A 20,471-nucleotide genomic window follows, 5' to 3' on the forward strand; every position below is an offset into this window, starting at 1 on the left:
AGGAGTGGCTGGGGCTGGAAGGGATCAGGCTACATTCCACAAAGATAAGGCAGGAAAAGAGTTCTTCCAGACCACATCCCAATGACCGAGATTCAGTTAGAGCTTGGAAGCAGTGGTCACCCTAGTCCTGTTTGGTTACCCTAGAGCCCACCTGCTCAGGTGGTAGGAAGACACCAGCAGCTCTCCTGGGTTTATCTTACATGAGGCCTTTTTCCTAACTGGGTCCCAGGTAGCCCAGCCTACCAGTTAGGCATCAAGGCCGAGCAGTTTGTGTCAGAGAAACAGGGCTGAAAGCTTGACTTGATCAACCCTGCCACCAGGGTCCAGAGCTGAAAGAATGGAAGAACCCAGGTGGAAACTTGGAACTTTTATTAAATACGCATTCACCTGTTTGCCATCGCCACCCAGAGCAGGGAAAAATAATAATTATCAAAATAGAATTAAAAAAAACACACACACAAAACAAATTAACCCCAATCCCCAGCAATCTATGTACAAGGCCACTCCCTGCCTCTCTGCCACTGAGAGGTTGGGGGGTTGCTGGGTGGTGGGAGCTGGGCACCTTTACTCCAGCCACAGGCCCCTGAGGAATTTATTCTTACTGTGGTGGCAGGAAGTCCCTAGTGCCAAGTGGCCAGGCATCTCTGCTGGCCTCTGGGGAGGTGGTTATTGCTGGGAGGGGCAGGGCTAGGCCTGCTCTGCCCCCACTGGGCTGAAGAGCTATTAGCTCTCTCCCCTGGTAGGCCGTCACCAGTCATGGTAGAGGCCAGTCCCCACTGCAGCCCCAAACTCCACCTGAGAAGGGTTATGGACTGAAGGTGGGAAGGGTGTTCTCCAAAGGGAGGAGAGTGGGCGCCCAGGGCAGCCTGGTGATCAGGCTTGTGCTCCTCAGCTCCTGAGGATGACACACTCCCAATTCCCACTGCCTGGCCCTTCTTGTGTAGGGCCTCCATCCCCTTCAGTTAGACCATTTTCCTGCTGCTGTCTCACCCGAGACCTATGTGGCCACCTTCCATGTTTCAGCCACAGCTGGGGCCCTTGGAGACAGAGCCGCCTGTGAAGCACAGCACCTCCTTCAGCATAAGTGGGAGCCAGCCCTCGGGCTCAGCAACCACTCTCTGACACTGCTGTCTCCAGAGTCATGGCCCCTTGCTGCATGGCAGCAGTGGCCACGCTGATGGCCTCTTCCAAGGTCTGCTGCTCCTCCAGCTGTGGAGAAGGGAGGAACATGTGAGACACTCCCTATTAGATCCTAGCATTAGTAGTATGTGGTAGATGCCCTCCATCTACCCAGGGTTACATGTGAAGCTCTTAGTAGGGCCCCAATAACAGAAGGTTCACTATGAAGAGTTCTATTAGGTTAGGTATGGCCAGGGACCCAGGATGGCCCAGGGTCAGAAAGACTGGTTTGTTTGTAGACTAATTGTCTGGAGAGAACCTTAGTGATCATCCACCGTTAAGTCCCAGGTGAAGAAACAGAGATGAATGGCTGAGCCTCAGGTGGACTGCCACGGGAGTTATCCTGAAGGATGGAAAGGGCTTTCCTATGCTACTTTAGCCAAGAAAGAACTTGAGACATATGTGTGGATGCGCAGGAAGGGATTTATCTTCTATATGGGCTCCTTTTGAATCTGATGCCCTTCTCTTCAAGATTTCCGCTGAATTCCTTTCCCCACTTGCTCCCTTCTCTGGCCTAAGATCCCCTTTCCTCTCAGACTTCAACCCACCTGCACTGCTATGTGCGTTCCATTGGCTGTGGCCAACAGCGCCACCTGTTGATGATGAAGGGATGCTACACTTGAGTTCTCGGCCACCACAGCCCCAGAGGTAATGATTGTGACCTGAAACACAGAAGATCTTCCACCCACCTGCAGTACCCTCCATCTCCCCACTCCTAATAACAACACTCCACGCAAGATGGCTAGGAACAACCCAGAAAAAAATGGACAAGACCATGTAGATCAAATTAATTAGTTTGAGGCTCTGAGAGGAACGAGGTTGTGCTTTTCTCCAATTTAGAGCCCAGGTGAATTCAGGATTTCAAATCATAAGACAGAGTTATAAAGGACCCCAGAGAGAATTTAATCCCTTCAGCTGAAAATGGACCTTGAAGTCCATGAAAAAGTGATTGCCTACTTTTCAGCAAAGCAAATTTAGAGTAAACTGAGATTTAGAAACCATCTCTTGACTCCAGTGTGTGTGTGCGTATGAGTGTATGTGTGTGTGTGTGTGTGTGTGTGTGTGTGTGTGTGTGTGTGCGCCCGCGCAGTACTGGGAATTGAACCCAGGGGTACTTAATACTGAGATATGCTCTCAGTACTTTTTTTAAAAGACAGGATCTCACTAAATTGTCCAGGCTGGCCTCAAACTTCTGGTCATCTTGCCTAAGCCCCTTGAGTGGCTGGGATTACAGGCATGAACCATGATACCCAACTCGAGTCAAATGCTTTTAAAGATTTGAGTTGCCCAGAGGAGCTGCGGGGAAGACCTTTTATGGTGGGGAATCTTTGTCCTTGAAAAGGCTTGGCTAGTTTGGCCTGTACTTTCCTGCCCACCCCATGGAAAGGTTAACAAGAGAACAAGAAACCCTAAGCAAACCGCCTGGTCATACGGGCTGCGTCTGGGTGCCATCAGCGCTGACCATGGTGACTGTATGTGTGCCAGATGTGGCCAGGTCATCGTTGTGGCTGGGGATGGTGAGGGTGGTGCTGCCATGCTGGGTTACCACACTGATGGCACTCCCCAGGGCCTGCAGGTCTTCTGGGGACAGGCTGACCTGCCAATAGGAGGGGAGAAGATGAGCTGGAACACCAGAAAAGGGGTGTCTGAAAACCCCTCAGAAGGGTGTGTCTGCTCTCCCAGATAAGCAAGCAAAACAGGGCCAAGACAGCAGAGAGCTACTCTAAAATTGACTAACCACTTCTGTGACCACCACTTTGCCTTCAAGCCCTGCTGTTGCATCAGAGTCTTCACCAAATTTCATCCCTGACACCTCTAGAAGGCCTAGGTGTACTGGGCAGAGAAGGTGTGGACAAGGGCCAGGTTATACTGCTGGCTGGTAACACTGGTGGGACTTCCAGGCTTCCGGAACCCTATACCAACGTGCCTCTTGAGGAGGACATTCAAATGTCTCATTTGGACACCTATCAGCTTCCAAGAGGAAAGCTACTATTTTCCAGAAGCTGAGACTAGGCTGGAAGCAAGAGGCTGGGCTACACGATTTGGTCCCCTCAGCTTTAGCTCTCTGAAGTCCACAGAGCTAAAATAGAAATCTGCATGGAAATGGGGTTGTCAGAACTTCAGAGCTCCCCAGAGTTCCCAGAGAGAATGAAGTGGTCATTTTGACCTGCCCCAGCCCTGTACCTGCTGGGCACCATCCTGAGTGATGAGAGCCACCTGGGGAGCCCCATCCTCCTCAGTCACCATGGCCACTTGAGCTGGGATGTCATCACCCTCTTCCTTCACTTCTGACAGGTAAGCAATGCGAGCTCGCTTGGGTGGTGGACTTTCCTCAGCTGTAGAGGCGGCTAGGAGAGGAGAGCCTAGGCTACCTCCTGCCATTGAATGCATCTGGGAGGTCTGGCTTGCCCCACTCTTGCCCCCTGCCCACTCCCCTCACCTTCGAGCTGCTGTTGCTCATACAGGGCCTGCTCGCTCTCCTCAGTGGCCTCTAGCTCGCCATGGGCGCTGCGCTTGTGCATGGCCAGGGTGGAGGTCTGCCGGTAGGTCTTGCCACAAGTGCTGCAGGTGTAGGGCTTGCAGTGCGTGTGCACCACATGGTGTTTGTACAGGCTTGAGTACTCAGTGAAGCGCTTTCCACAGCCTGGCACCGTGCAAACGTATGGCTTCTCCCCTGGGGACACTGGGCTGTGAGGGGGGTGGGAACTGGGGCTGGCAAGGGGGAAACTAAGGGGACAGGGATGGGGGACAGGGTTGGTGAAGGGAAAGCCAGAGGGAAGGAGAGGGACTGAGACCTGAGACTCTGAACAGACAGAGTTGGGGAAGATGGCCAGTGGATGACATGGAGGACCTGGGCATGGGATCTCTGAGCCCAGGTTTGATTTAATGTAACTGAAGTGCAGTGGTGAAAGAATGGGGTGGGGCAAGGCTGGGGTTGGGGAAGGGGTAGAGGGGCACTGAGGACTGATGAGGCTGAGGGTGGAAGGTTGGAGAGTGGTGAACAAAAGAGGCAGGAGGCGGGAATAGGGTCTGAAGTGTTAGGTAGACACGCATGGCTGAGAGATGACACAGAAGGCTGGACAAGGGATATGACATTGGGGAGGGTGAGGACATACAGGAGTCATATGCACAGTGGATGAGGTGAGAAGCTGAAGGTGACATTTCACTGTTTCTTCCCCACCATTCTTGACCCTGGGGTCTTCTCAGGAACTCAGCCAGAGCAGAGTTTAGGGCAGGGATAGAGGAATGGTTGGGAACTGAGGGACCCCCCAGAGGGCTGGCAATACCTGACAGGCTGGACCTAATTGGAAATGGAGGAACCACTTACTGCAAGTGAAACAGTGGCTCTGGGGATACCCACCCCCAGACCAGCCTGGAATGGCCGGCGGGGAAGGGCTCCAAACTGGGAGCTAAGAGTGTGTTTCAGATCAGAAGCCTACAGTAGAGGGAGGTGGGGCCTCTAGAGGGTGGTCCTCGCATGCCAGCTGGCCCACCTGTGTGGATGCGCACGTGATTCTTGTAGTTGGTGGCGCTGGTGAAGCCACGGCCACAGTGGGGCTCGGGGCAGGTGTAGGGCCGCTCGCCTGTGTGGGTGCGCACATGTACCTTGCGGATATTAGATGTGGTGAAGGAGCGGCCACAGCCCTCAAAAGGGCACCGGAATGGGCGTTCACCTGTGCAGATGGGGGGTGTAAGGGGTGGCTCAAGAAAGGCGGCCATGTTAGAGCAAGAAAGGGATGGCACTGGGTGAACTGAGTCCCCCTTCTCCAGGGGTGGGCAGGGCCTTGCCTACCAGTGTGGGTACGGACGTGCTTCTGTAGGTCTCCTGAGGTCTTGAAGGCCTTGCTGCACAGTTCCTCTGGGCACTTGTATGGTTTCTCACCAGTATGGGTGCGAACGTGGCTCTTCAGACCATAGCCTATGCAAGTGTGATGGGGTAGAGCACCAGTGGGACCTCATCTTCCACTGCTTGCCTCATTTATAGGCACCCTCCATCCTAAACTGTGCTCTGGGAGGCTCCAAAAGCCCACACTGGTCTATTCTATGTTGCCTGGGCAGGGAAGAGAGTGTAGAAAAGCCCACTTTGTCCTCTCCTGGGGCAGCTGGAAGCATTACAAAAATGTAAGTATGAGAACCTAGAGAATCTGTGGCTAAAGGTCTTTGTTTCACAGAAGGAAAAATATAGCCCAGAGATGCCATGGCCCTCAGCACCCCACATCTAATGATTTTCAGAGCTGATATGACAAGGAGTGTCTCTACCTATGCCCCTGTTTCCTTCTACTGGCCTTGACCATGCTGCCTTTCGCTTCTGTAGCAGGGTTTCCTTCAAAGGCAGCACCTGGAGGTCAGAGCACTCTCAGTAGTTTCTCTAGATTGGCAGCCTGTGTTGTGCCTCTCTCAAGGAGGCCCCAAAGCTGATCTAGAATCCTCTGCTCTCAATCGGAAGCAGTCTACCTTCAATCTCCATCCAGGTAAGTTACCTGTGGCAAAGGCCTTTCCACAGCTGGGGAAATCACACCTGTATGGACGGTCACCTGTGTGAGCTCGTTCATGCACCTGTGAGGACAAGAAATTGCATAATTCAGAGGGACAGGAGTATAGGCTCGTCTCTGGTTCTCTTCAGGGCCCTGGTTCTTCCCTGCTATTCTGTGCATGTGTATCATAACCTCCTGTGCTGATGTTTCTGTACATGTATCTCTTCCCTCTAGAAGGTAATGTGCAACTGGCAGGAACCAGTTCCAAAAAAGCAGAATGGCAGAATTTCAGCCTGGCAGGAAGGTAGGTAGAGCTGAAAATTGCTTACTAGCCACCTTACCTTTAAGTGATGTGCAGTGGTATAGAGACGCCCACAGCCCTTGTAGCCACAGCGGAATGCTCTGTCTCCAACCTGCTGCCCTTTGCCATTATGAGGAGCTTGGCTGTCATGTAGAACCTGAGGAAAAAGTCTTAGGGTCCCTATATGGATTCTCCCCATTGAAGGAAAAGAAGTGGTAGCATACAGAGTCCAACTGACAGCCTATGACTCAATAACATGGTAAAACTATCAAGGGCCTCTAGGGTAGAGGACATACCCAGACAGAAAGGGAACAGATATTCAGGCACGCTGCAAGAGAAGCCATGCTGGCATATGAAGTCATACTCATCTCTGATGGACAGAGCGGGGACAGTCACAGGGACTGTGGTAGCTACTGAAGAAGGAATATCTAATAGCCAATTAGGTGAGGTGGGGCGTTTGGATGGCCATACTTGAGCTAGGCTGACCTCCAGGAACCTCCCTTTTAACCATACACTCCTAAGAGGCTGCAATTCTTGATATGTTCATCCTCTGATAGGAGGGCCTCCTCCTCCTGGTGGGAAACTGCACAGAAAGAGCATGAGCAAGGGGACTTGCTGTGTAGATGAGCTCAGTCAGGTTCACCTGGCAGAGCAAGGGGTCCACAGTGAAGTTGCTACAACCATAAGTGCTCTAAAAGAGGGGGCACAAATTTAAGCCCTAACTACAGCACCCAGGTAACTAACAAATCCTTTTGTTTTATTTCATCTCCTGGGGACACTGCTAGAGTCACCTGTCTGACACCAGCCTCAGACCACAGAGAGCCCTTACTACTCTTCTGCTTTCCTAGGCATGGTCCTAGTGGGACTGTCCCTTACTCTTTTCTTTTGGGATGCTGCAGGATCACACTCTGGTCTTTTCAGGAGATCCTAAAACTCTGGAAGTCATAGTGAGTAGAGGACTAAAGGGTAAGACCAAATTCATGGCAAGATCTGTGTAATTTGGCTCCAGGTCAGAGGGGCAAATAGCTGACACCCACACAAGCACTCAGATTTCACTCCATGTCATACCAGCTCCCTGTAATCAAGGGAGTCAAGGATCGTCAGAGCTGGAAGCAACCCTGAGATCATCTGGTTCCATATTATGGTATTAGATAGGAAAAAGCTGAGGCCTGGGAGGGGAGTGACTCACCTGAGATTGGACTATGTGATGGCAGAGCCAGCACATATTTCAGGGCTCATGGTCTAAATAAAGCCCAATTCTTTTTGGTTTCTAAAATATTCCCTGGGAACAGGGGTGGGAGTGGGCAATAGCCAAAAGTGGTCTGCCATAGTTTTGTGTGGTGTTTTTTTTGAACTGGATTGAACCTAGGGGCACTTAACCACTGAGCCACATCCCCAGCCCTTTTTATATTTTTTAAAGACAGGGTCTCATTAAGTTATTTAGGGCCTCTCTAAATTGTTGAGGTTGGCTTTGAACTTGTGATTTTCTGCCTCAGCCTCCTGAGCTACTGGGCTTACAGGTGTGCAGCACCACCCCAGTTTGTGTTTCATTTTGAAGTGACATGAAGATTTCCTCTTTTCCTTTACCACACAGCCAATTTCACTGTATAAAAACAACTTTTCTTCAATCTTTGGGTAAATCTGGTGTTTCAGGAAACTGCCACAAATACTCCAAAGCTCTGCGGTCCAGCCAGGGAGAGATCATTCTAATCTGGAAAATTCACAGATCTCAGATCTCTGTGTTCCTGTTCTTCCAACAGGCAGCACCACAGTTTCAGCAGAGGATGCTCAGAATGACTGGTATTTGAAGGGAAAGAGCCTTTTTTTCCTCCTTTTTTCAGTACTTGAGATCAAGCCCAGGGCCTTGCTTATGCTAGGCAAGTTCTCTGCCTCTGAGCTGTATCTCCAGCCCTGAGCCAGGAGTCTATTTTTCAACTGAGTTACTGTGTGGGCCTCAGGTTCCAAGAATCCCACCTGCTCTGTTGCATATGCCCTGGTCATTGCCCTGCCAGGCTTATTTTCCCAGTGACTAAATAGTTGCAGAGAAGAAATGTATCTGACTTCAGTGGACAAAACAAAAACAAAAAAACTAATAAAAGACACTGGCAGGGGCTTTCCCAAAAAGTACAGAGGACTATCACAGCAGCCAAAGAGAAGCTGGGCCTAACTTCCCATCACACAATGCCACTTTTTTTTTTTTTTACAGCAGCCTTCTCTCTGCAGAGACAGGCGTAAATGTAATCAACCGTAGCAGACCTAGCCCATGCCCTGGACAGGGACATGTGAGATGATCTGGGGTAACTTGGGTAGAGGGGCAAAGACAGTATTGCCCAGGTCATGTTCAAGCACAGGGCTGCTCCTGTCCGCTGGAGAGGTGAAGTTCTGGTAGAGCCAAGAGGTAGTGGACAGGTGAAGCCCCACTGTTGTGAGTGATGGACAGTGTCAGGATCTGCGTGCTCACCTTGCTTGCATACTGCTCCAGGGCTACCACTGTGTCTGCGCTAAAGCCCTCATCATCTTCTGCTGCCAGATCTTCTAAGCCCACCTCTGTCTGCACGGCCAGGATGGTGCTGTCTGATGGCACAGCCACAGGATGGTGAATATAGGCAGTGGAGCCATCTTCCAGCTGCACAGCTTCCAGGGCACTGGGATCATAGCCCTCTGCAAGGAACACACGATTAGCCCTCATGCCACACAAGAGGAGAAGACAGAGTTGGGAATCTGGCTTTAACTTAATGAGAGGTACACATTCCAAGGAGTTTCAGCATCAAATTTCTCCTGGCCCTCACCTTGGTGATTCCTTCTTGCTAGTGGGAATTCCTTCTGGAGTTGCCTCTCCTAAGGACAAGGTCTCTATGGTGTGCTGATTGGAAACTCATGAGCTCCTCAAGGATCTAATGGGACCACCATCACCTGGGCTTAGATGGCCATAAAGGCTTCCTGATCAAGCACCCCTCACCTGTTCTACTTCCTTCTAGGCAGCATGGCATCTATAGGGATCTTACGGGACACAAAGGTGATCCCATCACCTAACTGCTTTAACAGTTCAAATGTTTCCCACTGGTCTTAGGACAAACACCAAGATCCAAACCCCAATGCAACCAGTGAGTGCTCTGCCTTTCTCATTCTGGCTTCCTCTTAACCACTCTCCTCTCTCCCCTGGTCTTCTAGCTCCCAGAAGTTCCTAGAATGTGCCATTATTTCTCCCAGCTCCATGCCTACCATGCTGTTCCTCTGTCTGCAGTACTGAATGCTCCCTGCCACCCTCCTTCCCCTAGCTAAATCTATCCATCCTTCAGCTCTCAGTTCCAGCATCACTTCCTTAGAGAAGTCCTCTCTGAGCCTGATCCCAGTTTGTAATGATCATTTCATCAGTGATGGCTTATTTCACTTCTCTTTCCCCCTCTAGACTATGGGTGAGCACGGACTGTGTCTAACTTGATTCTCCCTTGTATGCTTCATGCCTAGCACAATGGCTGGCATATAGTCGTTGCCCAAGAAGCTACTTGTAGATGGTAGATGGACCAAATCATTTTTTAGGAACTCAGAGCTCTATTCTCCCCACCCGCCCCCCAGGGATTTAACTCAGGAGCACTTGGCCACTGAGCCACATCCCAGCCCTATTTTGTATTTTATTTAGAGTCTCACTGAGTTGCTTAGAACCTTGCCACTGCTGAGGCAGGCTTTGAACTCATGATCCTCCTGCCTCATCCTCTTGAGCCTCTGGGATTACAGGCATGTGGTATCGTACCTGGCAGGAGCTCTATTCTTAAATATTGGTTAAGTTTCTTTTTTTCCTGGCTATGGATGATGTCCTCAAATCCTATTTAAAGCCTTAATACTTTGTGGATGTGCTGGAGCCAAAGTAACCACCAAGGCCCACGTACAGATTCTTAAGGCTCAGCCTCCTGGTGGCAGAGACAGCTGTATGCACAGGAAAGGTGGGCAAGGCTGCTAAAAAGGTGAGCATACATGTGCTTCGGGGAGGACAGCATCTGTGTCTATATTTTAATCCTCACAATGTGCCACTCTATCCCCCCTGCCCCGATCTCTGTCAGTTCTGTGTCCATTCTTTTCCCTGTCAGTTGTGATGTCCATGAACCCACCTTTGGGTGTGCGGTGTATATAGGCCATGCTGCCATCTTCCAGTTGCACAGGCTGTCCATCCTCAAAGGAGAGAGATTCTGTAATGAAAGCAATGCCAGCCTTTCTCTGGAGCTTAGAGCCACAGAGGGGTCCTTGATGGGGACTGCCATCCCTCCACAAGACAGGGGTGTGTTGGTGTCCTCACCTTTCTGTACTGTCACTTGGTGAATGTATGCAGTGGTCCCATCCTCAAGCTGGATCACTTGCCCTTCAAGCAGCTTCTCTCCTATGGAGGTGGAAATGGAGAGAAATGGGCCAGGCCTGAAAAGGACTCAGAGATGCCTGTTTTTAGAAAAGGCCATTTGAGACTCTGGGCATGAGCCTATAGCACAGATAATGTGTTCACCAAGTTTCCTTGCTCCTGGACTTCCTAGGCCTGGGCCTTGAGGCACTGAGAATAAAGACATCCTGTCATTCAGGAACCTTGCATCTCCCAGCAGATCCCCTTCCTGTCACTCACAGGGGAGAAACTTCCTTTATTATTCCGCCCATGCCCAGCAAAGTGGGGATTTCCAGCCTAACAGAAATTGCTGAGATTGAACTAAACGGAGAACAAAGGAAACCCAGGAAGGACCCAAATGGTAAAAACTCAGATACAGCTCAAACTAATGAAATCAAAATATATTCCTTTGTTTCACACTGTGGTAGTGTGCCAAGACCTTGAGCCTCTGATAAGACAGTAGTATAGCACAGTGGTTAAAAGTAATGGGTTCTGGAACCAGGTTAAGCCTCCTGAGTGTGAATTCCAGCTCTATTTCTTACAAGCTTTGTGGCCTGGGTCAGCTTTTTAATCTTTGTGTCTCAGTTTCTTTCTTCTTCTTCTTCTTCTTCTTTTTTTTTTTTTTGGTGGTGCTGGGGATTAAACCCAGGGCCCTGTGCCCGGGAGGCAAGCACTCTACCAACTGAGCCATATCCCCAGCCCAACAGTTTCCTCTTCTTAAGAACTACATTTTCCTGGGGGCTGAGGATGTAGCTCAGTGGTAGAACACTTGTCTAAAATGCACATGCCCTAGGTTCAATGCCCAGCACTGAAAAATAAGACAAAACAAAAATTCTATCTTCCTCATATGGTTGCTGTGAGGGTTCAATGTGATAAATGAGAATGTGCTCTATATGTGATAAGTCCTTAGCAAATTTTAACTCTTATTATAACCAGTCCAATGTGCATTTTAAAAGAAATGGAAAGCAAAACAACATGAAGCTGAGTGGGACTATTATGCTATTATGTGTTCATCTAGTCTTACCCCATTTCTTCTGCTACTACTAATAAAAAATTGACTCACATAAGGCAATACAACAAGCATTATAAAAATTAAGACTGCAGATTTCCTAAGATAGTACCCTTCCTTTATCTTACTGGAAAGAACTTCTAAAAGGCTCTTGGAATTAGAATTAGATGCCCCCATCCTCATGTCCAGTGAGTCTGAGAGAGGGGGAAGGAAGAAAGGAAGTGAGAAAGGTAAGAAAGTAAGGGAGTCTGAAGAGTAATTACAAGTGATTTGTTTGTCCCTTTCTTTAGAAGTTTTACGTTTTGGAATTTGATTCTTATGAGATAGGAAAAGAATGAGGTGGCTACTTCTGGCCCAGCTTTCTGCTATCTCCCCTTCAGAAGAGTCCCCAAACTTGTCTCCAGACTGAATCTTCTTGGGGTCGGTAACCAACAGTCTTATAACCTGGCTGGAGGCAGGTGAGATGAAGACAGATGTGAGAAGCAGGAAAGGCAGCTGAGATAAGGAGGACCCACTTGCTGCTATCCTACCCTGAGAGCAGAAGACCATCCTTGTTCCCCACTGTTTCTGTCCTAAAAAGGGCACTAGTTCTTGGCGTTCTGAAAGCATTAGCAGAGCTACTGCCAACAGAGTGGGGAAGCTTTGAGGCAGGAAACAAGACATTGGAAGAGTTGTTTGAGAAAAAATTTTAATGGACAATTTCTTCTAACAACCAGACACTACAATAGGGAAAAGCAGGGCAGAATAACTACCTCACAAGGGGCCTTGTGACCCATTATACAAGGGTGATCACATATCCTCATTGAACCAGAATAGTTCCAATGAATTTAAGATTAGCACATTCTTCTATTCCTAAATTTTTTAGGTTTGAACGATTACCCTAATTAAAGGTAAATCTCATGCAATTTTAGGGTTCTCCTGCTGGTGAAGCTGGGCCCCGCACAGAATTCCTGCTGACAGAGATGAAAGTGCCTCTGTCAAAAGCTTTAGGGAGCTCATCAGAGGGGAATGTGATGATGTGTGTACATGTGCACACTGCCACACTATGGAGGAGGTAGGAACAGCACCAGGAAGTGACAAGTGACAGAGAGGTGAGGGAGGCAAGGAGGTTCAAATACAAGAAGGAAAGATATGCTTATGGTCAGATGTCTCACTCGCTTCTTACTCATTAATTCAACCATTAATTATCAGCAGAAGACAGGCTTGGGAACTAACTAGGTCCAAAGAGTAAACAAAGGCCCATCTACAGATCCTAAGTTCTTCCATCCATCTCACTACACTAGAGAGGTGGAACCTGTGGTGTGAAGTCAGAGAGTTTAAGGCTTCAGAAGTAGCTCCAGAAATTCGATCCTCAATGGAATGAAGCTAGTAAGAATGCACACATCAGAAACAGCTCTTGATGAGAACCCTTTCTAGCAGGCACCCTCCCCAACAATGTCATATGGAAAGACCTTACTAATGAGATTAAGGGGTGTCTTTAGTCATTATCAGGGAACAGACAATTTTAAATAAAATTACTGAAACTTGATCTAGGAATGCAAGTTATTTTGGCAGTGTGGTGAAATGAAGGAGGACACTACTGCAATAATAATGTGGCCATGAGAACAGTGATGTTCATGAAACCCAGAACAGGTCAAATAAGTGGAAATAAGGCAGCCTTTTCCCAGTCCAGGGAATACATGACTATCACCTGGCATGCTTGAGAATGCTGGCAAGAAAGGAGGATATCCCTGCGTGTGGGCCCTTCCCTCAACAGCACTCTCTTCTGACTCCAAACCTACCTTAATTTGAAGCTCCTTGAAAGTGAGGATAGGGTTGGCAGATAAAATACACGATTTCCTGGTAAATCTGAATTTCAGATCAATGACAAATTGTTTTTAGTATAGGTTAAACATCTCTAATCCAAAAATCCAAAATCTGAAGTACTCCAAAATCGGAATGGATTTTACAGCAGGGATGCTTAACAGGTAAAGTCTATGCAAATATTCCAAAACCCCAAAATTTCCAAAATCTAAAATACATCTGGTCCCAAGTGTTTTGGATAAGGGCTATCCAACCAGTATTTAGTGCCATTATTTTATTCTTTAGCATTTAATCCTTTGTTTATACATGTCAACCTCATATAGTATTTGGGACATGCTTATACTACAGAAGTATCTGCTGTTCATCTGAAATTCAAATTTAACTGTGCATCCTATATTTTTATTTCTGGTACCCTCTAGACCCAGAAACAAAGGCATAAACTCTCTGCTTCAGTACCCCCTCGAATCTAGAAAAGTAGCTTGTACAGGTAATTGCCCAGGACATAGTCTGAGTGCTTGAACTTGATGCAATTAAGATGGTGAACTTCCTCTAGAATGCATCGAGAAACTGGGCAAGAAATATTTGAAAAGTAGGAAGTCATATCCAGGACTGTGTTCATCCATCCCAGAAATACTCATGAACTGCTCACTCCATGTAAGGAATTCTACTCTTTGAGAGGTCTTGGCTCCTATAGCTGGGGCAATATGATTTTCTAGCTTGTGCAGGTAGCATTTTATTTTAAAGAGACCTATTTTCAAGTATCTTAGATGCTCATGAAGAGTAAGCTGTGGAGGAAGGCAGGGATGAGCAGGCAGGAGTGTAGGTTGGTGACTCTGAGAAGGGGATACTCCTTTCTAGAAGCTGAGGGACAGGATCCTGAGGTCCTGGGAAATACTCACCTTTGACAGCTTGCTGGACATAGGCTGTCGTCCCATCACTAAGGGTCACCGTCTGTAGACCCAAGCTCTCCATGGCAAACTGCTGCTCATGCACTCAGACATGAAGTTGGCTTCTGGCCACCACCAAGAGCCACAGGTGAGGTCAGAGATTTCCTTCTGGGTCACAAGTCTGAGAAAATAAACAGTGTCACGTAAAAAGTTTCATGGCTTTCTTCTGGCACACGGAGTTAATGAGGCTAGCTAAGACAGAGAAATAAATTCATTAAAGTAGAAAATTATGTTGGTTTTTATGAAAAGGGTTAAAAATATACATATATAAGAATTCTAAAAGATGAGCACAGAAGAGAAGCATGTCAGTCAAACTGGCTGTAAGCTAAGAATTCATGATCAAAATCTAGTTTTAAAATCGCTCCCCTCTGGAGGGAGCCTGGTTAAAGGCAGGCGGCCAACTTCACTGCTGCTGGTTCTCCATGACCTCCAACATCCATACACCAGGACTGTTAACCAACCTCAGGGAAGACCCCGTGGGTAATGGAACAAGTCCTTAACAGGACTTACATCATCCCCCAATACCTCAGAACTGTCCTATTTCCCTAGTACCCCCATCCCAAGGGTGGTACCTCCATCTACCCAGAAGCAGTGGGTTCATCTCCGAGTTCTCCTTTTCCCCAAAAAAGTCCTATTTCAAGTAAGTATCATCTCTCAGATTATGTCCTCAGATAAACTTCTGCCTGTTTACAATTCATTTTCCAACACCCTATTAGCATGACCTTAAAAATAATATAAACTTAAATATCCCCTTTCTCTGTTTCAAACCCTTTAATAGTTTCTTATCACCCTTAGAAATTCACTCTGCAGGCATGGCTGGGTCCTGTTAACAGATTTCTGTAGCCCTGGGTATCACCTCTTCCTAACATACACCTGGGCTCATCTCCTTCAATACCTACTTTTTTTTTTTTTTTTTCCCGGTTTGAACCCAGGGCCTTGTGTATACGAGACATGTACTCTACCAACTGAGCTATATCCCCAGCACCTCAACTGACTTTTAACACCTGTTTCCTACATAGGATTCTAGGCTCTACTCCGGTTTCTGGTTCACAGTGGCTTCTCCAGCACCTTGTGCTGTGGGCTAGCACAGATCCTCTTGGAGTGATCACCAGGTTCTCATGTATCTGCCATGGCATGGAATCTACTCTAGTTGTAGAACAACACCCCCCAACACCTGTGAAGCCTGCAGGAAGCCCATAGCATCTGTTCTTGGTCTAGTTGTTAGGATTCTTTGTTTGTTTTTTTTTTCCTTTTCTTTTCTTTCTTTCTTTTTTTTTTTTTTTTTTTTTTGGCAATACCAGGGATTGAATCCAGGAGCACTCCACCCCTGAGCTACATTCCCAGCCCCCTCCCCCACTTTTTCGGTGGTGCTGGGGATGAACCCAGGGTCTTGTGCATGCAAAGCAAGCACTCTACCAACTGAGCTATATCCCTAGCCCTATTCCCAGCCCTTTTTGAGACAGGGTCTCACTAAGTTGCTAAGGATAGCCTTAAACTTGAAATCCTCCTGCCTTGGTGTCCTGATTTGCTGGATTACAGGTATGTGAAACCATGCCTGGCAGTTGTTGAGATTCTTTTTCTACTCATCCACAGAATTCTCCTGGACTTGGCCTCTGGCCTGCTTACTTGATCCTCATGACCTATCAGCTATATCCTGTTTTCACATCAGAGCACGAAGACAGGAAGATATTTGTATGTCACATGGCAGATGCTACTGCTTGATGCTAGCAACAACTACTGGGGCTTTGGCAGCATCAAGGGTTAAGCAGATCAATATCTTCATATAACTACAGCTCATCTGTGATACAGTGGTTGGGATGTTCTACCCCAGGCTTGGCATCTCAACTAGAATTATTCATTCATTCTGTTTATAAACATTTACCGATTGAACTAGACTCCAAGGAGCAATATTAATAAAAGTGAGCAATACTTAAGAGCTAATCAAGTGAGACATATTATACACATTAAAGACAATCCTATACTTCAATACCATTATTTTCCCTGTTTTACATCAAATAATTTACTCAAGTTTATACACCTAGTGTGTGAGGAAGATCTGAACCCAGTGCATTTGATTCAAAGAGTGCTTTAAAGTTCTCTAGTATGCCGTCAGCCCAACTTCCCTGGTCTGTCAGGATCCTAGAAGTGACCTCAACTTTGCCTAGACTCCTGATAATCCCCAATGGTCTCTATTTTACAGAAGCTCTGGTTCTGACTTTTCTTGTTCTGCTCCCTGATCTTCAACTTTCATTCTCTTAATCAGGAAGGGAGAATCTCTTGTAACCTGTTTCACTATAATCACATTGTATCAGAAATAAGGACACAGGAGAGATCCAGGTTTAAAAACAGCACAATGGCCCCAAGCTATCATGGCTGGGCTCTGCCAGCTCTGGCAGCAAATGGTTGGTTTAATTTAGCATGTCTGTATTCCACAGGAACATCATAAGGGAAATTTAAGAGCACAGGCTCTAGAGGCAGCCTGAGTTCCAATTCAGGCTCAGTTGCTTGGAAGCTGTGTAGCACTGGGCAAGTAAATTAACCAATCTGAACCTGATGCCACAGAACAGTGGTACCTGCTTCCCAGGCTGCTGTAAGGATTGAATGAAGTCACATACATTGGCCTTTAGTCCAGCACTGGTACATAGGAAGTGCTCTATGAATACTGGCTCTGAGAAGGAGGGGAAAGAAGAGGGACCTAAAGGGAAATGCTTTTGAAGCAATGTGGATTTCTAAAATGTTAGTCAGGAGTAATGACAACAGCCCTAGACTAGAGGTCTGCAGAACTGGCTTCTCATCCTGATTGTATATGATTTTTTAAAAAATCTATAACATATAGTGTTGGCCCAGATGACACTGATTTTTTCCACTGCTCATACTAATTTATAGTTATTCAGCATGTTCCCCATAGTATATGCCAACCACTGTTCAAACCACTCTGCCTGAATTAATTTTTAATCTTAAAGATAACCATAAGAGAAGGTAGGTACTTTATCCTCCCTTTACAAATGAGGTTGCTGAGGTGTACAGGGATACTAATTTGCCTAAGTTTCCTAAAGCTATGAAGTGCTAAAGCCAGAATTCAAAGTCAGGCTAGCAGGCCCCGCTGCCTGGACTTCTCAATATTTGGCACACTTCTCCCTGCTAATCCAGTGTGACCGACACACTGTCAGCACTCAAAACACTTGAATACAGGTTGCTCAACTTCCATCCCATCCACCATAACTTAAACCCAATCCTTCTTGGTCTACCCACAGTGGAAAAAGGGAATGGCTAGAAGCCACATTACCCAAAATAATCCTTCTTAGGTTCAAAGAAAACACACTTGACTGCCTGATCTTGCATCTGGCCCCAATTCATCCACTTTTCTTCCTGAAGCTTCATAATATAAACCTTTAAAATAGCCCACATTACCTCCAGATTTCCCCAATCCCTGAGGCTGCTTCCAACACAGCTGACTACAGGCAGTGAGGATGTTTCATGGCTGCCGGACAGATACTAGCATCTCCCTTTCCCTTCTGTAATTGATGGTTTACTCTGAATTTTCTTGTGCTGGCACCAAACCAACAACAGTGACACAGGCAGAGCCAGTGAGAACTGTCATTGCCCGAGGATGGCTATCTAAGCAGTTTCTCCCTGTAACGGGCATTGCAGATTTATAACTCCCATGGCCCTCTGAGAAGGGTGGATGGGGTGTGGGGCAGCTGATCTTTTTCTCCTTAGAGGGTATAAGGATTATCAATGACTTGATCTGGGTACAGGGGGGACAGACCAAGGGAAGAGGGAAAAGCAGAATAAGAGTGATGGCAAAAGGTTGAGACTGAAAAGGAGTACTCTTGACTTTCCCAGGACGATCCCCAAGTCTAGTTTTGTTTGTCATGCTTTTAAAAATGAACGTACACACTGTTGGCACTGAGAAGGAGACAACTCCATGACTCAATAATCTATCATTGAGTTTTCTACTGTAAAACATAAATTATGTTTATTGGGAGGTAACATTAAGAAAAACTGGTTTAGAGGCTTCAGATTTTTAAGTCTCTCCCTCAAACAAGATGTGCTTAAATGACCATCTCAAAGCAGAAAAATAAGGGATGTGAAAGATGGGAAACTAAAGAGCAGCTGTGGTATTGCCTTTCTCCACTTTGTCATGGTTGAGATCTGATCTGATCCACATCCAAACAGGCTGTGCGGACTCTAGGCACCTGTTCGCTAGCCACTCCATCGCCCTCTGCCAAGCAGAACTCCCTGGACACTGGGACAGGGCTTTCTGTACTCTGCCTCAACCAGACCAGAGGGCAACTGTGTTTAGAAGCAAAAAATTTTTTTAAAAATGAAACATTTGCTTGGAAGGAGAAGAATGTTCAACTTTGACCAGAAAAAAAAATTATGACAATTTTCACTTAGAAAATTCCTTATTTGCAAACATAGAAAACTTCTTACAAATGACAAATAAACGTTGGGTTGGGAGGGGATGAAGGCTGATGGAGACAAGTGGAAAACAAATTAGAACCAGATTTGGGAGAGTGCAGTAAAATGATTCAGTATTTGTTATTATAGAAAAAGACTTCAAGGCACAAAAAACCCCTAGTGAAATGAGCTTAGTTCTGTGGGTTTTTAAGCACTGAAGAGAAAACAGGAAATTAATAACAGAAGTTTGCACTAACATAACACAAATTTAAAACATAAGCTAAACATCTCTTTGCAAAAGGCACAATGATTTTAAAAACCCAAATCACTTTTAGTATGGTTCCTATTTGGCTACTGCAACTTTATAGATGTGAATTAGTCACAGAAAAGGGAGTAATTAGGCAGAGTGGATTATTTCCAATTCCAAAGGGCAATGAAAAAAAAAAGACCTCCATTATTATAGAAGAAAATTCATTTAAACTAAAAAAATTAACTTAAAAATCTAAATTTCAGCCATATATTCAAGTGAATTTTAATCTCAATTTATAAACACCCAACAAAGCAATCATGGCTGGGTTTCAAACCACCTTTAGTTAATGAAAAAAGTCTAGAATCAAGGCATTTGGGGAGGATTATCCTTAGGATAACTTTTATACCAACAAGCAAATTAGCACAGATATGATGAAGGTAAATTTGAACCATTTCTAGAATTCAGATTGGAGGCTACCACTGGCTTGAGAAGAGTCACCACAGTTAGACCTTATTTTAAAAACATTGCCCTAGGACAAAATGGTCAAAATTTTATATCATCAATTCATCAAAATGGAACAATATCCAAATCCTAATTAGAAGAGAAAGTAGTTTTGAACTTTTTTTTTTTTTAATTTTATTATTTATTTTTTAGTTATCGGCGGACACAACATCTTTGTATGTGGTGCTGAGGATCGAACCCGGGCCACACGCATGCCAGGCGAGCGCGCTACCGCTTGAGCCACATCCCCAGCCCCAGTTTTGAACTTTTGAAGCAAAATAGAATCAAGTGAAAAGAAGAGTTGGTTAACATAAATCAATAGTAAGGAAAATATTAAAGAAAAAATAATTAAATATTTAAAAACAGACAAATACTGATTTCCAAAACAATATCCAATTCCCACTGAACAAATAAGGGTACTTTATGAATTCACACAAGTAAAAAAAAAAAAACACAATAAATACTTTAAAAAAAATTTACACTCAATACTTAACAAGAAAGAATAATCATGACAATGTAATCGTTAAATTGCCAAAAATCAAAGTAAAAGTATAAAATTCAGCAGCCAATCCTGGAAAGGCTGGGAGACAGTCACAAGCTGTAGTGAGCCAATTAAAAAAATGGGCAAAAGACCTGAACAGACATCTCACCACACAAGATGTACAGGTAGTAAATAAGCATATGAAAAGATGCTCAACATCATGTCCTTAGAAAATTTCAAATTAAAACAATGAGATATCACTACACAACTGTTAGAATGGTAAAAATCCAGAACACTGACAACATTAAAAGCTGGCAAGGATGTGGAGCGACAGGAATTTCTCATTCACTGCTGGTGGAAATACAAAATGGAACATGCACTTTGGAAAACACTTTGGCAGTTTCCTACAATTCTAAACATACTTTTTTTTTAAGACAGAGAGGGAGAGGGATTTTTTAATATTTATTTTTTAGTTATCAGTGGACACAACATCTTTATTTTATTTTTATGTGGTGCTGAGGATAGAACCCAGCTCCCCGTGCATGCCAGGCGAGTGTGTTACCGCTTGAGCCACATCCCCAGCCCTCTAAACATACTCTTATCATATGATCTAGCAATCATGCTCCTTGGGTATTTACCCAAATTAGTTGAAAGCTTATGTCTGCAGAAAAAACCCTGCACATAAACATTTACAGCAGTTTTAATCATAGCTGCCCCAAACTGGTAGCAACAAGGATGTCCTTTAATAAACTATG

General features: G+C 45.8%; 2 protein-coding genes across 4 annotated transcripts in view; both read right to left on the reverse strand.

The window, feature by feature from the left end:
- Window positions 1–20,471, reverse strand: part of Rpl10a (ribosomal protein L10a) — a 179,013-nt gene that overhangs the window by 145,917 nt on the left and 12,625 nt on the right. The gene's annotated exons all lie outside the window — the stretch shown is intronic.
- The window catches only part of Znf76 (zinc finger protein 76), a 34,157-nt gene continuing 14,040 nt past the window's right edge, over window positions 355–20,471 (reverse strand). For 2 of the 3 annotated variants that reach the window (XM_076858854.1, XM_076858855.1), the window contains 13 exons: window positions 14,033–14,201; window positions 10,247–10,327; window positions 10,062–10,139; window positions 8,417–8,616; window positions 5,996–6,112; window positions 5,661–5,736; window positions 4,973–5,098; window positions 4,674–4,853; window positions 3,620–3,853; window positions 3,364–3,542; window positions 2,612–2,776; window positions 1,728–1,841; window positions 355–1,209 (listed from right to left, as the gene is read on the reverse strand). In XM_076858854.1, the coding sequence (XP_076714969.1) occupies window positions 1,105–1,209; window positions 1,728–1,841; window positions 2,612–2,776; window positions 3,364–3,542; window positions 3,620–3,853; window positions 4,674–4,853; window positions 4,973–5,098; window positions 5,661–5,736; window positions 5,996–6,112; window positions 8,417–8,616; window positions 10,062–10,139; window positions 10,247–10,327; window positions 14,033–14,105 (1,728 nt within the window). In that variant the 5' untranslated portion in view covers window positions 14,106–14,201 and the 3' untranslated portion in view covers window positions 355–1,104. The remainder of the gene's footprint in view (window positions 1,210–1,727; window positions 1,842–2,611; window positions 2,777–3,363; window positions 3,543–3,619; window positions 3,854–4,673; window positions 4,854–4,972; window positions 5,099–5,660; window positions 5,737–5,995; window positions 6,113–8,416; window positions 8,617–10,061; window positions 10,140–10,246; window positions 10,328–14,032; window positions 14,202–20,471) is intronic. The other variant, XM_076858856.1, reaches the window with a different exon arrangement.

The sequence above is a fragment of the Callospermophilus lateralis genome, chromosome 6 (genome assembly GCF_048772815.1).
Source record: "Callospermophilus lateralis isolate mCalLat2 chromosome 6, mCalLat2.hap1, whole genome shotgun sequence".
In the NCBI taxonomy this organism is placed as follows: Eukaryota; Metazoa; Chordata; class Mammalia; order Rodentia; family Sciuridae; genus Callospermophilus; species Callospermophilus lateralis.